Source organism: Cupressus sempervirens, chromosome 8 (assembly GCF_028749045.1).
Source record: "Cupressus sempervirens isolate cs-2001-9-10 chromosome 8, ASM2874904v1, whole genome shotgun sequence".
NCBI lineage: Eukaryota > Viridiplantae > Streptophyta > Pinopsida > Cupressales > Cupressaceae > Cupressus > Cupressus sempervirens.
Window position 1 is genome coordinate 127339700 of NC_143125.1, and position 13122 is coordinate 127352821.

The window sequence follows — 13122 nt, forward strand, 5'->3', positions numbered from 1 at the left end:
AGCATTTTTTTGAAAATAATGGATTGAAATTCAGTGATTTTATCGATTCTAAAAAATGGTCCTAATAATGTTTGGTTATGCTAAAACTAGTAGTTGCAACCTTTGAATGTGGGAGGAAAAAGGCATAAACTTATCATATTATTTCAAACCCACGAAAACGATCATTTCTACATGCATTTAACAATTTTTATGAGCTTCCTGAATCAAAAAAATCCCCTAAATCATCTTAAGTATAGTGCACCTATTTGTAATGGCTAGCTGTCAACTTACAAAACTGTGCATGCAGAATGCTTTGAAAGCATGACTCACTCATTACTAGGAGATTTTTTTTAGAAAATTCTTTACTGTGTATGTCGAAGAGCATGATTGTTTACTAGTTGTGAGTGTAAAAATTTTATAACCACTTAAGTTTGTAAAGAAATTATGACTTAATAACTTCCTATGAATGAAAACCTCAATTCTTTGAAAAAACTAACGGAGATGAAAAGCAGAGGACTACAATGAAATTGCAGTATAATGCTCTAATTAAAAACAAGACATGGGATCTTCTTGATCCACCTCCAAAAAACAATGTTGATTATCATTGGCTGGATAAAAGTCATATTCAAGTCCAACAGTGAAATATACAAATATAAGAAAAGGTGAATTACTAAAAAAATTATTTAGCGGCATGGTATATATTATGATATAACCTTTGCCTCAATTACAAAAATTAGCAGCATTAGGATGCTTCTTACTCTTGCAACTCAGAATGCTCCAGTAGTATACTTGATCATTGTTCAGAAAACATTCCGAACTGGTGACCTTCAAGACGGGGAAAAAAGTTTTGACAGTTCCATATTAAAAAATTATATAAACTCTTAAAATATCTTTATAAGCTTACTTTCAAACAAATTTCTAGAGCTTGGTATGCAAAGATAGTGTTTTTCGTTCTTGAATCTTACGTGTTATAATATTAAAAAATTATATAAACTCTTAAAATATCTTTATAAACTTACTTTCAAACAAATTTCTAGAGCTTGGTATGCAAAGATAGATAGTGTTTTTCGTTCTTGAATCTTGTGTTATTCTAACAAAGATTTATTCATTAAAATAGAAAACAGTCTGATTGTTATAATGCTCAGGCAATACACCTGATGGTTGTCAAAAATAGATTCCTATATGGTGATCTCAAGAGGAGTTCTAATTTCTCAATCAAAAGTTATTAATTAGTCCAATAGTAAAAAAGTAAAAATTGTATAAACACAGAAAAAGTAAAAACTATATAAACACAGAACTTAGTTTTAAACGAGTCCCTAGAACTTGGTATGCAAAGATAAGCAGTTTTTTTTCAGTCCTCTTGAATTCTCTATGTATTAAAATAGATGGTGGTTGGATTGTTAATGATTGCGTTGAATTTGGATGACCTACCCCTTACGTAGTCTTAACTCTCCAATCCACAAGTAGAAGAGGAAACTGAGCTGATCTTTCAAATTGCTACTTGGACATTCTCCATCATTTCTTGGTAACAACTAACATCTCTACTCTAGGATCATTACCGTATTTATGAACAATAAACCTGTTGTTACGCCTATTTAAGTATCCAATTGGATCCTATGTCCACCAAGTGAAAAGAGCAATCCTACTTTGTATAAACAATTTTCAGCAAGCTTGATTCACCACACCATATCTAAACTGCCATGTCCTACTTTATATAAACAACCAGTAAAAATGTTTTGATTATCTTGCCATAACTAGACCTAGTATTACCAATGTGTTAAATACACGTCCAGGATCATCAGAAAATGGCTAAATTAACATTAAATTGGATCAAAGGAACATTAAAATATGGCTTTTATTATGTCTTCATAAAAAATGCTAATTTGTTTAGTTATGATGAAGCTTTCTATGCTAGTGATTCAACGATAGGAAATCCATCTCTAGCTATGTCTTTAAATAGATGTTGTATGGCCCAACCTTCCATGTGACTATTTGTAATATCCCTTATGCAATCTCTCAGGGTTTTAACTAATTTCTTATAATTTCAATTGCAAAAGACCTCTTTCCATCTATAACTTGTAAACAATTTTTTTAATTACCATAAAAAAAATTATATTATCAATATCCTTATTTAATGAATTAGACAAGGTGAGTGCAATTGTCTGCTATCTTGATGTTATATAGAAATTATATTGCCACAATGATTGTGATACAATTCTCCGATTGATGATGGTATGATTGTTATATCATGGAAGTTGTCCTAGATTAAAAAGATATTGATTATTGTAATCCTTACATCCAAATGTGTTTTGCAAGATAATCACTAATATAGTAGTTATCAATCTACAATTACATAAGGAATTGATATCAATCTGAAGAATAAGATATAAACACACACACACATTGTATCTGCTACATGACAAAGCCAACAAGATTCTTGGTAAGACAATCAGATTGATATAGAAACTCTCATCTATCTCAGAAACGTTTCTTGGGTCCGATCACTGTTTCTAATCTTTGTCAAACTCATATACGTTGTCACCTGATTCTCATTCCAAATGGTAACTTGAATGCTATTTCAGATGTATGTCTTTAAGATCATGCAATTATTTTGTATAAATCAATACCTACTAGAGGCTTTGCAACTTGTCTGCTTTGCCTGATTAATATCTTTATAAGAATGCAGTTCCAATATAAAGCTTTCCCTGATTTATAAGTTTGAAATACTAATAATTGCTTCCATATATGTTTGAAATGCTAATACATGCCTCCATAGTGTACTCCTCTGCCGCTCAAGTTAAGCACTTAAGATTAGGATAAGAGTAATATATTAAAATCATCACATATCCTACCAAAATGATTTGCAAGGACTTCATATCTTTCGTGCATATTTTCGTAAAGATTGTGACTCTTAAATGGTCGTGACTCTTCGTTAATAAATATGATTTTTATTTATTGCACCATTGCTCCCTAAGCATGACAGCACCTTTAGCAAGTGATTATTGTCCTCACTAATTACTGTTCTCTTACATATTTATGACTGTCATTTGTTAGGTGTCTTTTATTTCAGATAATTGCTTGTATTGAATCAATGTCTTCTCACATTATTTGATAAACAAATCTTTAAAATATATAATAATAATAGCTGATGTTAGAGAATGGTGCTGTAGATATGGGCTTATGACCAATCATTATTTGATACACCACATTAGACGTTTAGGTGTAGCCTTTTAACCCTTCTGATATAGTATATTAGACAATGAAGTTTGGATTAAAGTACCGATTGATTGCATATGGTTATGAGGACCTTCTAAGAATTGACTGTGTTATTTTCCATTAAACTCGTTAATTATAAGGGCATACTTTAAATTTTACTAATTGAATGTCATTCAATTAGGATTGGAAAATATTCAATTATCTAATGGTATTGTAAAGAAAAGGTATGTCCATGTTATTTTTCATTTCATTCTTATGTCATGAAAGCACTTAAATATTGGACTAGAAAAATTAGATTTACCTTGTTGTATTGTTATGAAAAGAAAGACCTATGATAGGTGGATTAGAATGATGGACGTGCAATGTCCTAAAAGATGTATGAAAATAAAATTTTGTTAATTAAATGCATTATGACTAGTAAATTGAAATTGACTTAATCCCTGAGCTATTAATGTCTAACTTTAAATACCACGTTAATTGTATTTCAAGTTGCTTCGGCTATATGTTGAACATATTAATTGGTTCAATCGAGCATGCAGGTAATTTTGATGGCCAATAGAAATTCAAAGTTCTAAGAACCCAAATGTAATTTACCTTGGGATACTTGATGTTAGTCCATATAGAGGTGCTAACGACTATTTGTTTCTATTGTTATAATTATAATATTGGGTTATGTTTATCATGTATGAATTGTATTAAAGTTGATTAACCAAATGTTAACCCAATAGTGTAATTGTTTCAAATTAACAAGTACTTCACTTTGATTCTCACATATATAAAGCAATGCCACTTTCTTATGTTTGTCATTTTGCATTATCAACCCTACCTGAATTCATTATTCTCAAGAAGACTGTTGCAGCTAATATCCTTTGAACCACCATGATATATGATACTATGAAGATAAATTTGGGTGCAAAAACAAGATGAAAAATCCAACATAAAGAAACCAAAAATATCTTACTTGTATTGAGCACACACAGACACTCGACTTCTGCAGCCTGTCTGTCCAAAAGATTTATCTGTTCTCTGTCGCACTGAAGTTGAAGGTGAGCATCTGGGAGCAATTCTCAATGAGGGCTTCATAGAAGCACCTGGAGATACAATAGAAGAGTCTTAGCTTTTGGATGTCTCTAAACTGATTAAACTGTTCCATAAAACTGTTGAATCTAAGCCTTACAATTGTGAAGATGAGGAAAATAATCCATCATATACTGAATGCTTAAATCATAAATGCAGTAGAGAATAGGGTACATAAGGCTTACACATTTCATTAAATTATAAGATAAAGCTCATGCAAAAAAAATGCTTGAGTTTTTAACTTTTTATTACATCAACATTTCATATCACACTCTCGATTGATCATTGGGAATCTGGGATCATAATAAATGAGAACAGGATTGTAGAAATAGCCCTTGAAAAGAGATGCCAAAGAAGACACGGAAGCTAAAGAAAGAAGTGTTACAATTAGGTGTCGCAAACCTTGCAAATCCATGTAAGATTGTATACACTTATCATTTGTAGAATGTTGTCATATTTGGGCTTGAGATGCCTACCATTTATGACACACTAACCCACTTTGAATTTATATTATAACATGTAGAAATGCATCTGTGTCATGTACGATGTGTACAAGTATATATGACATTGTAGGATGTGTAACAGAATCTGTGACACATGCAAGAACATTAAAGAACATGTAAGCGTTATCATATGGTAGACTCGGTGGAGCATCTTTGACTGGCTTAATACTAGCATGTGTGAAAGCATCCTGTAAGAGAATGACTTAGAATAGACCAGACTGAAGCGCCAAGTTTGATGAGCAGAATATCTGAGCTTAGAAGTCACATTTATTCAAAAACGCTGAAGATCAATTATGTTTCCTATTGAAAATATGAAAAGTTTCAGTGTATCATTGTATAATGTATACTTATAGTAATCCTGTTATTGGTTGTCGTTAATTAATATATGGAGAATGTTTTGGAGGCTGGGTTTTTCTATAAGGATTTTCTTATAGTATAACTTGTAAGTTTTCTCTATTAAATATTGTGTTGTAATGCTTTGTCATATGGAGATCTGAGTTCATTAGCATTGATTGGCGTAGATAGAACTTATATAGAATAGAGAAAATGTAAACCTCGCAGACAGAAAAGGATAGAATTCATTATAAAAATAAAAATTATTAATAGTTAAACATAGTGCAGCAGTTTAATGTCCCCTTTTCCAACGCCCTAATTTTTGCCCTAGAATTGTGAATCCAAAAGAAGAAACGGAATAGAGTTAGCAATATCATTTACCGAGTGTGGAACAAGATATAACCTAGTTAAAACTCTGCAATTATGTTATGTAATCATTGAAGAATAATCCATAAAATAGATCTTTCCTACTAGAAACATTATCTCAAAGAAAAGCATAGATCTTTCCTATAAGGGTTAGGAATGTTAACTCAATAATATGATATAAATATTAAATAATTACATTAAGGGAATTCCTTGGAAAACTATATTTCCCTTTCTTGAAATCTGCATATCTATATTTCCTATTGAACTGCATGAGGACAAGTATTGGCACAAGTTACATATATGCACTTATCCAAGAATGTATATATTCTATAGATCTGAAAGATTCTTGGGACTTTTCACTCTTAAATCTGTGATGAAATCTCAGAGATATTCCCCTTTTGCAGGATTTTTTTCAGGAATGAGACATTCTGCACTCTTCAAGTGTTTCTTGTCTTTTGGATATTCCCTTCCATCTTAAGCTATATTTATCCTCTAACCTTTTCTCAGTTTATAGTTGAGCATTACAGGCCTCGCATGTTCTGAGGGACTTTAACTCATTAATCTCTTTTTCAAGTTGACTTACAACAGTATCTACTGCTTATGTGCTGTTTTTCTGAGCTTTAAATCTGATTTGGGGGGGAAGTAATTGTTGTAACTTGTGTCCATGTTATCCTTCAAATTGGATTTTGGATACACCAAATTAACCAAACCAGAATACATGTGATATTTGTAAGGCATTTCTGCTTCACATCTCCATTCTTGGTTCTGCATCTGTTGTCTCACAGTACAAACTTTTTGATTAGGAATATTGCTTTGCAGCTGTTTTTTATTAACTCCTCTTCTTACTCTCTTCATCTGGAGTTGTAAAGGTCATGCTTTTCTGAAGATTCTTCTGATATCTCAACTGAAAGAGCTCTCTTTTGTCTTCGGCAATGATTATTTAGCAACTGAAGAGGGCAAACTTGTCGATGAATCCATTACGGCTGCTGATAACAGGTATTTATTTCTGGGGTAACAACCAAATATAATGGGCTAAATAGTCTAGCCTTTGTTATGGATCATCTAAGTTGAATATCAATAAATAATAGTAAAATACAACAAACTGAAAATATTTATTTTGCCTTCTGCATTGCGCATTTAGCAACAGAAGAAGAAAAACCCCCAAAAGAATTACATGTGATTGCTGGTAATATGCGTTTTCTCATTCATGGGTTAATAGCTAAAGAAAATTGCCTTCATGGTCTCTATGCTAGAGAGCGTTTATTACGAATCATTTCACCTGAATACCAACCAATACAGTGATACACAATGGGAAAACATAAGACAACTGCAAACGACCCATTTTAATGGACCTTTCACCTATATGCCTGGTACACACTGAACCCTATGTAATTAAACAAAGTCAATAGGTCTATTGCAGGAAGCAATAATCAAATCACATGCAATGACATTTTCTTTAATGATCATCAAAGGTCTTGAAGATTTTAGATTCCACCCAACTTCTCTCCATGGTCTGACCGAGAACCTACAATAACAATAAATATGATAACAATCATAATGCCTTAATAGACCCAAAGACTTCAATGGATCAATGCCTCAAGATCAGAAGACTTCACCAGCTCAATAGCTCCAATGTCTGAGGATTTAAGTTATTGATGACTCGGGCTTTGAAAAGTTCACATATATAAACAATTTGTGGGATTCAAGTGCTTTGCAATAATCATTGCCTTGAGAGATTCAGGGACTTCACTTGACCAAGGTACTTGGAATAAGGACTTACAAAATTAGGCCACGTACATTGGAATGTCACCACTAGAACACTTTAAGGACTTAAGTATGAAGTCTTGATGGAACACTTCATGATACCCCAAACCAATATAGCTCACCTTAGAGACAGTACAAACCCAAACCCCAAATACAATATCTCATCCCCGATTAATTACAGCAAAAATCTTCACAAGCATATTCTTGTGGGATTTATGGCACTCAATACAGCTAGAGCTTATACCGAGGCAACATCATGTTGCTCTGCTCTATGGCATTTACTGGTTTCCTTTACAAAACAGCTTCAACCAGTTACGTATATGTCTCTTTGATGTCAAACTGTTCTTGCTTACGACAGTAGGTAACTTGATCAATGCAGTCAGAAATTGAAAAACAGTCTCAAAAATTCATACCCAACATCATGTACATTGATGCCAGTAGCACAGCTCAGATGTCCTCTCTCTTCACACAGTCTCCTTTATTGACCTCCATATGCATTCAGAACTTGAAATAGTATCATTAATACGATCATCGGAGGGCATTTATAGCTGTTACATGACAACTGATCTGCTAAGTCAAATTAATAGCTAATTTAAACCCTTTCTATTAATCAATCCGTCAGAGTGTTAGTTATAATTAGCCCAATCTATGACAACTTATCAATCAAATGGATTCTCAATATTTTAGTCACTGTCTCCTGTAAACCTAGTTCCTGTGAAAACACTGCTCATACAGTAGGGTTAACATAACAGAAAATATTAATTTGGGTTCATTGATCTTGAAGCAGACAGGGTTCATTTTTAAAAACCTTACTTTTGCCCGTAAGTCATAGAATGGGCCCAGGAAAAGATCAAAAGCTTTTCTTTTGAAGATAATAAATCCTATAACAGAATAGAATAAGATTTCATCCTAGATATGCTACACTACTAGTAATTTGAGCAGTCTTCAACCAAGATTGTGGCAATTTTAATCTTGAGATTCAACAGAATCGGGATTAGCAGCAGCATCTAATAGACTATTTAACCATAGAGATTCATACACGAGGATTCTATTTTGTTCTTTTTATGCCTTCGCAGTTAGCAGTCAATGCACCTTTGAATTGAGTAACTATTGAAAATTGAAAGACATAAAGACTTAAAAATAAATGAAAGGGCTCTCTTCTAAAGGAAGGTTAACTTCTTGATATGATGATTATTCAGCAAGAACAAGGTATGGAAATTTGCATGGAGATATTCAGTGGTTGGTTTTGAGGTGATGGAGGCACCTTGGAATCAATCAAAGATGAAATAGTTTCCTGATGTACCAAACAACAATATAGATGTAATGTCTGCAAATTATGAGTACCCAAATTTTTCCCTGGGTTACATTTTCAATCAAAATAATTTGGAGATATCTTTCACTTGATGGACATCCTGCAAGCAAGTTAGGAATCATTTATAATCATAATTCATACACAGATTTCTTTGTTTAAAAAAAAGCTATATTGAAAAATGAAGATCAAATCACTGGATTGCTTAAATCAATTTTAAGATGAATCAACAATAGAAGAGATGAGATAGGGTGACTTTATAAGGTGCCCTAGAGAGCCTCTACCATAGGCCCAAGAGTGGATATGTCATCCCTCTTAGCCTCATCTGTATGTGGTGAGGTCTCCTATCACCATTCCCCTCAGTCCTGCCAATTCTACAATATATCTTACTTTCACTGATTGAATATCCTTATGCATTTGTTTACCATGATGGAGGTCATGAGGAGCATTCACAAGGGTGCCCAGAAACCTCATCCTTCCTAAGCCAAAAGGCAATCCCCCTTAGACTACATGGAACTTCCTGGTCATATACCATGGAGTAGCATGCTTAGAAGGTGGCCTCATCACCATTTCCCCACCTGTAATCCCTCATTTCCCCTACCATGGCTGGTTACAACAGTTAGAAAACAACAGCATTTCATGCGTATCTCCTATATTAAAATGTTCCTGAGTCAGCAATGAAATGCATATTAAATCAGAGATATCCAGCTATATGTATGTGTGTGTGTGTGCGTGTGCAAGCAATCACATGAATATTATGTTCCTGAACAGTATACATAAATCAATAGAGGGCAGTCAGAAATGGATTCATTATGCAATATCTATGTCACACGATACTCATGCCAAGGACCACATATTTGAATTTACTATTATTATTATTATCTGTTCTCTCTCCTTGATGCTTTTTCTTCTCCAAAATCCTTTTTCAGATTCCATGCCTTCTACTAATTGTATTTCTACATTATACAGTCATTGGATGAGGATGATCAGTTGCAACCCTTACCTCTTCCCAAAAGTGGTGTCTTCTCCAAATTTACCATTGCCTCCTGAAGACTAATTGTGTGCCAGTTCGTTAGTGTTGTGGCCATTGCTTAATGATTGGTTAAAGACTAGAGGTTGCCCATTCTGGAGCCTTCTGGTTCACAGCAGAGGAAAGAATATTGTGGAAGATGAATTCCTTAATCGGCCTTCATGATTATAGAAAATTGTGAAGACTTATTAATAAGACAATTCTCATACAATGCATTTTTTGTTCATCAGATATCAGATTGGGGCATGACAGATATAATTGGTTTAATGAATAATATAGACTGATTGAATTGATAAAACAGTTGCTTTTTGGTCTGTTTACCTATTTCCAATTGATGTTTGATAGACAATTGAATGATTGCGGAATCATAGAGCAATGAGTGGTGATTGAGTGCTGATTTGATGCATTGGTGAGTGATGATAGATAAGCCATCCTTGAGTGCGTTGAATGATTTCTCCTTTATACATTATTGATAAAGGGTAACCACCTCCATAGGAATTGAGTCACCACTTTCGAATGTTGCCTTTGAGAATAATTTATTAATTCTCAACTAGATATCCCTTGGATACCCTTCTCAAATGAAACTTTTTCCCTTTATATCTTTTGTGTGGAAGGGTCATGCCTCTTCACCATGTCTGCCCACCGCGATGGTCACGCCCTTTCACAATTACCAACCGTTCACTTTTTGAAAATCGCTTCCTTATTTTCTTCCTTTCCCTTTCTTCTTCCCTTAACCCTTCTTTGATTCTTATCCTCCAATCTTTCTTCTTCCCTCAATCCTTCTTTGATTCTTATCCTCCATATGATGAAGTTCTCCTCTCCCATTAATACCTCATGTTTGAGAGAGACACGAGATTAATATCCATGCCTTTTCACCATTTGTTTAAATAACTAAATTTTTATTATTTTTAATTTCATTCTTTTATATTTTTAAATTAATTATTATTGTTGATTCTCATTTTAGAAACCCTAACGGACACTCTTTTGGAAAAATAGAGAGCGCTTTGAGGTTACCTTAGCCTTCCGCCATTGTCAAACTTTGTGTTCTGCTTTCATACCTACCCTTGGTTTGGTTTCCTTTGGTCCTCTTTGATCCTCTTCGTTCCTCTTTGGTCTAGCTTTTGTTGTTTTTTTATTGTTTTGTTTGTTCCTTGTTTCTTTTTGTGGCACATCATTTTTCTACTGTGTTTTATCTAGCATAAAGCTACCCTGGTATCCACTGTAATTAAGGCAAGTAGTTGGTGATTCTACCTAGGTCATTTTGACTCATGGGAGATATTAATGCAAGGGAAGATGGTGTTAAAAAGATAGGCAATGAAAATAATGAAGAAAGCAATAAATCGACAAAGTTTTAAGGAAAATAAAGCTTCTTATCGTGAAGCTCTCGCATCTGATTCTAGCAACTTCTAGTGCCCATCCTAGGCAACATTTGTGGAAAGAGTTTCAATGGCCAGAGACCCCATAATGAGAATAGATAAACTATTGGGGACTGAGCAACTGCACTGTGGCGATGGAGGATTCATCCAAAATGAAGATTCTGAAGTATGAGGAATTGGTAAGGAGTCTTTCTGTAGCCCTAAAGTACTCACCATGTCTCCTAATAAGGTATGGTTCAAGCTATTAAAAATGAACAATCAACATCAAAAGGTATCACAATATTTTGTATATGTTTGGATCCCAACCTTTCTTCACCAAAAGAAAATGATGAGTGGCTTCCAGTGGTCTGGGGGAGAGAATGGGAGTATATGTATTTTTTAATTGCATATTATAGAAAGGTTTATCGGTTATCATGTTCAAAGCTCACTCTATGCAAGAAAGAGTGACTAAAAAGGAGTCCTAGAATATCGAACAATCCTTGTTTAAAGCACTCCCTTGGTCTCTGAGAGGTAACCTTAAAGAAGTTTTTGAAAAGTCTTCCCCAAATTGGGTGGAAGAGAAAATTTACAACTGGAATACTGGAGATTTTTGCCTTAAATTTTGAAACCTAATGCAGGTTGGGTAATCCAGGATTACCTTACCCCATATGAATGCTAGGATTTTAATTACCCTGGACCCTAACACAAATATTCCTAATAGAATTGCTTTAACTATGGATGGTACGAGTTTTTCTTGGGATATTTACATTTTGGTAAACCTTAACAATTGTTTTTCTTTGCAAAAGGAATGGGCATCTCAAAAGAGATTCCCTAAGCATTAAACCTGAAACAGTTGGCTCATTTTATGCCGATAAAATAGAATCTCAAGGCTTTAGGCTTTGAGCCTAATCCCAAGCAGACACGGACCAAAAAATTAAATCTTTACTAATGAGGGCAATCATGGTGTTCAAATAGATACGACTAACACAAAAATGAACAACATGTCAACTCCTCTTGGAAATAATAATAGTCATGAGCTCCCCACCTGGGATCAAAATGTCCTCGATAAATCCCCTCTTTGATGAGTTATTTGTTATTTCGGCAAGTAATACAACTACTTCCACTGCCCAACCTGGTCACCGAATAGTACAAGGCTCTAATCTCAGAAGTGATATAAAGAATCCCCAACAATTGGCTTTGGATTCTATTCAGAAGAACTTTGCCCAAATTAGATAGATCATGAAGGCTAAGAGCCCTATGGGATTTGATGACCTCTCTAGTGTGGAGACTAAAGAAGTCCCCTCAGAGGAGCTCATGGGCAACGAAATTGTTTTAATCACGCCCACCCCGATTTACGAGACAATGGATATAAAGCAATAACCAGTGATTGGCTTATTAAAGAGGATTAAAAAAGGAAATAGGGGACCGAAGTACCAATCCTAAATCCAGTTCCAATAAGAAGCCTTCAAAGAAGAAAGAGATGGCAAACAGGAAATGTGTTCAAATCGTTTTGCAAGTCTAAAAAGAATCTTGCTTTCATGCTCAATTTGTAATGAACTTTATCTAGCAGAAGGCACAATCTGCTATAACACAACATGAGAGAGGGAAGGGAGGATGTGCAACTGAGCTGTATGGATTACTCTGAAAATAGATAACCAAGCCTTTGGACTCTCTTCTCTATATGCCATGTTGGAAGCACTTGTCGTTGCACCAAAAGCTCGAACTATTAATGCCTAATACAAATGCCAAATTTACCCCGATCCACGGTACAATTGTCGAAGGAGGTGTTGACCACCAAGTCAACAATCTCCCCCTCAAGACTAACTAAGCCATCAGCACCCATTGAAGGGAGACTTGAACCTATAACCCAAGGCTTTGATACCATTTGTTGAAAGCACTTGTTGCACCAAAAGCTCAAACTATTAATGCCCACTACAAATGCTAGATTTACCTCGTCATGGTACAAATCTCAATGGAGGTGTTGACCACTAAGTCAACAATCTCAACATGCCCCCAATAACTATAAGAAAAGGGCAGCTCTTTGGAACTGGCTTGCCCCCAATCTTCCTAAGATCCCTTAGATATGCATTGGGAATTTCAACATGATTAAATTCAGTGAGGATAAAAAAGGTGGTAATGATTTCATGTGGAAAGGAGATGAGTCGTTCTTTTGGTCAACATTCAAAAACC

General features: G+C 34.4%; 1 protein-coding gene across 1 annotated transcript in view; it reads right to left on the bottom strand.

Moving 5' to 3' along the window:
• The window catches only part of LOC149541909 (uncharacterized), a 64486-nt gene that overhangs the window by 23993 nt on the left and 27371 nt on the right, over positions 1-13122 (bottom strand). Inside the window, exon 2 of the mRNA XM_089796964.1 lies at positions 4157-4286. Coding sequence (XP_089653090.1) covers positions 4157-4286 — 130 coding nt within the window. The remainder of the gene's footprint in view (positions 1-4156; positions 4287-13122) is intronic.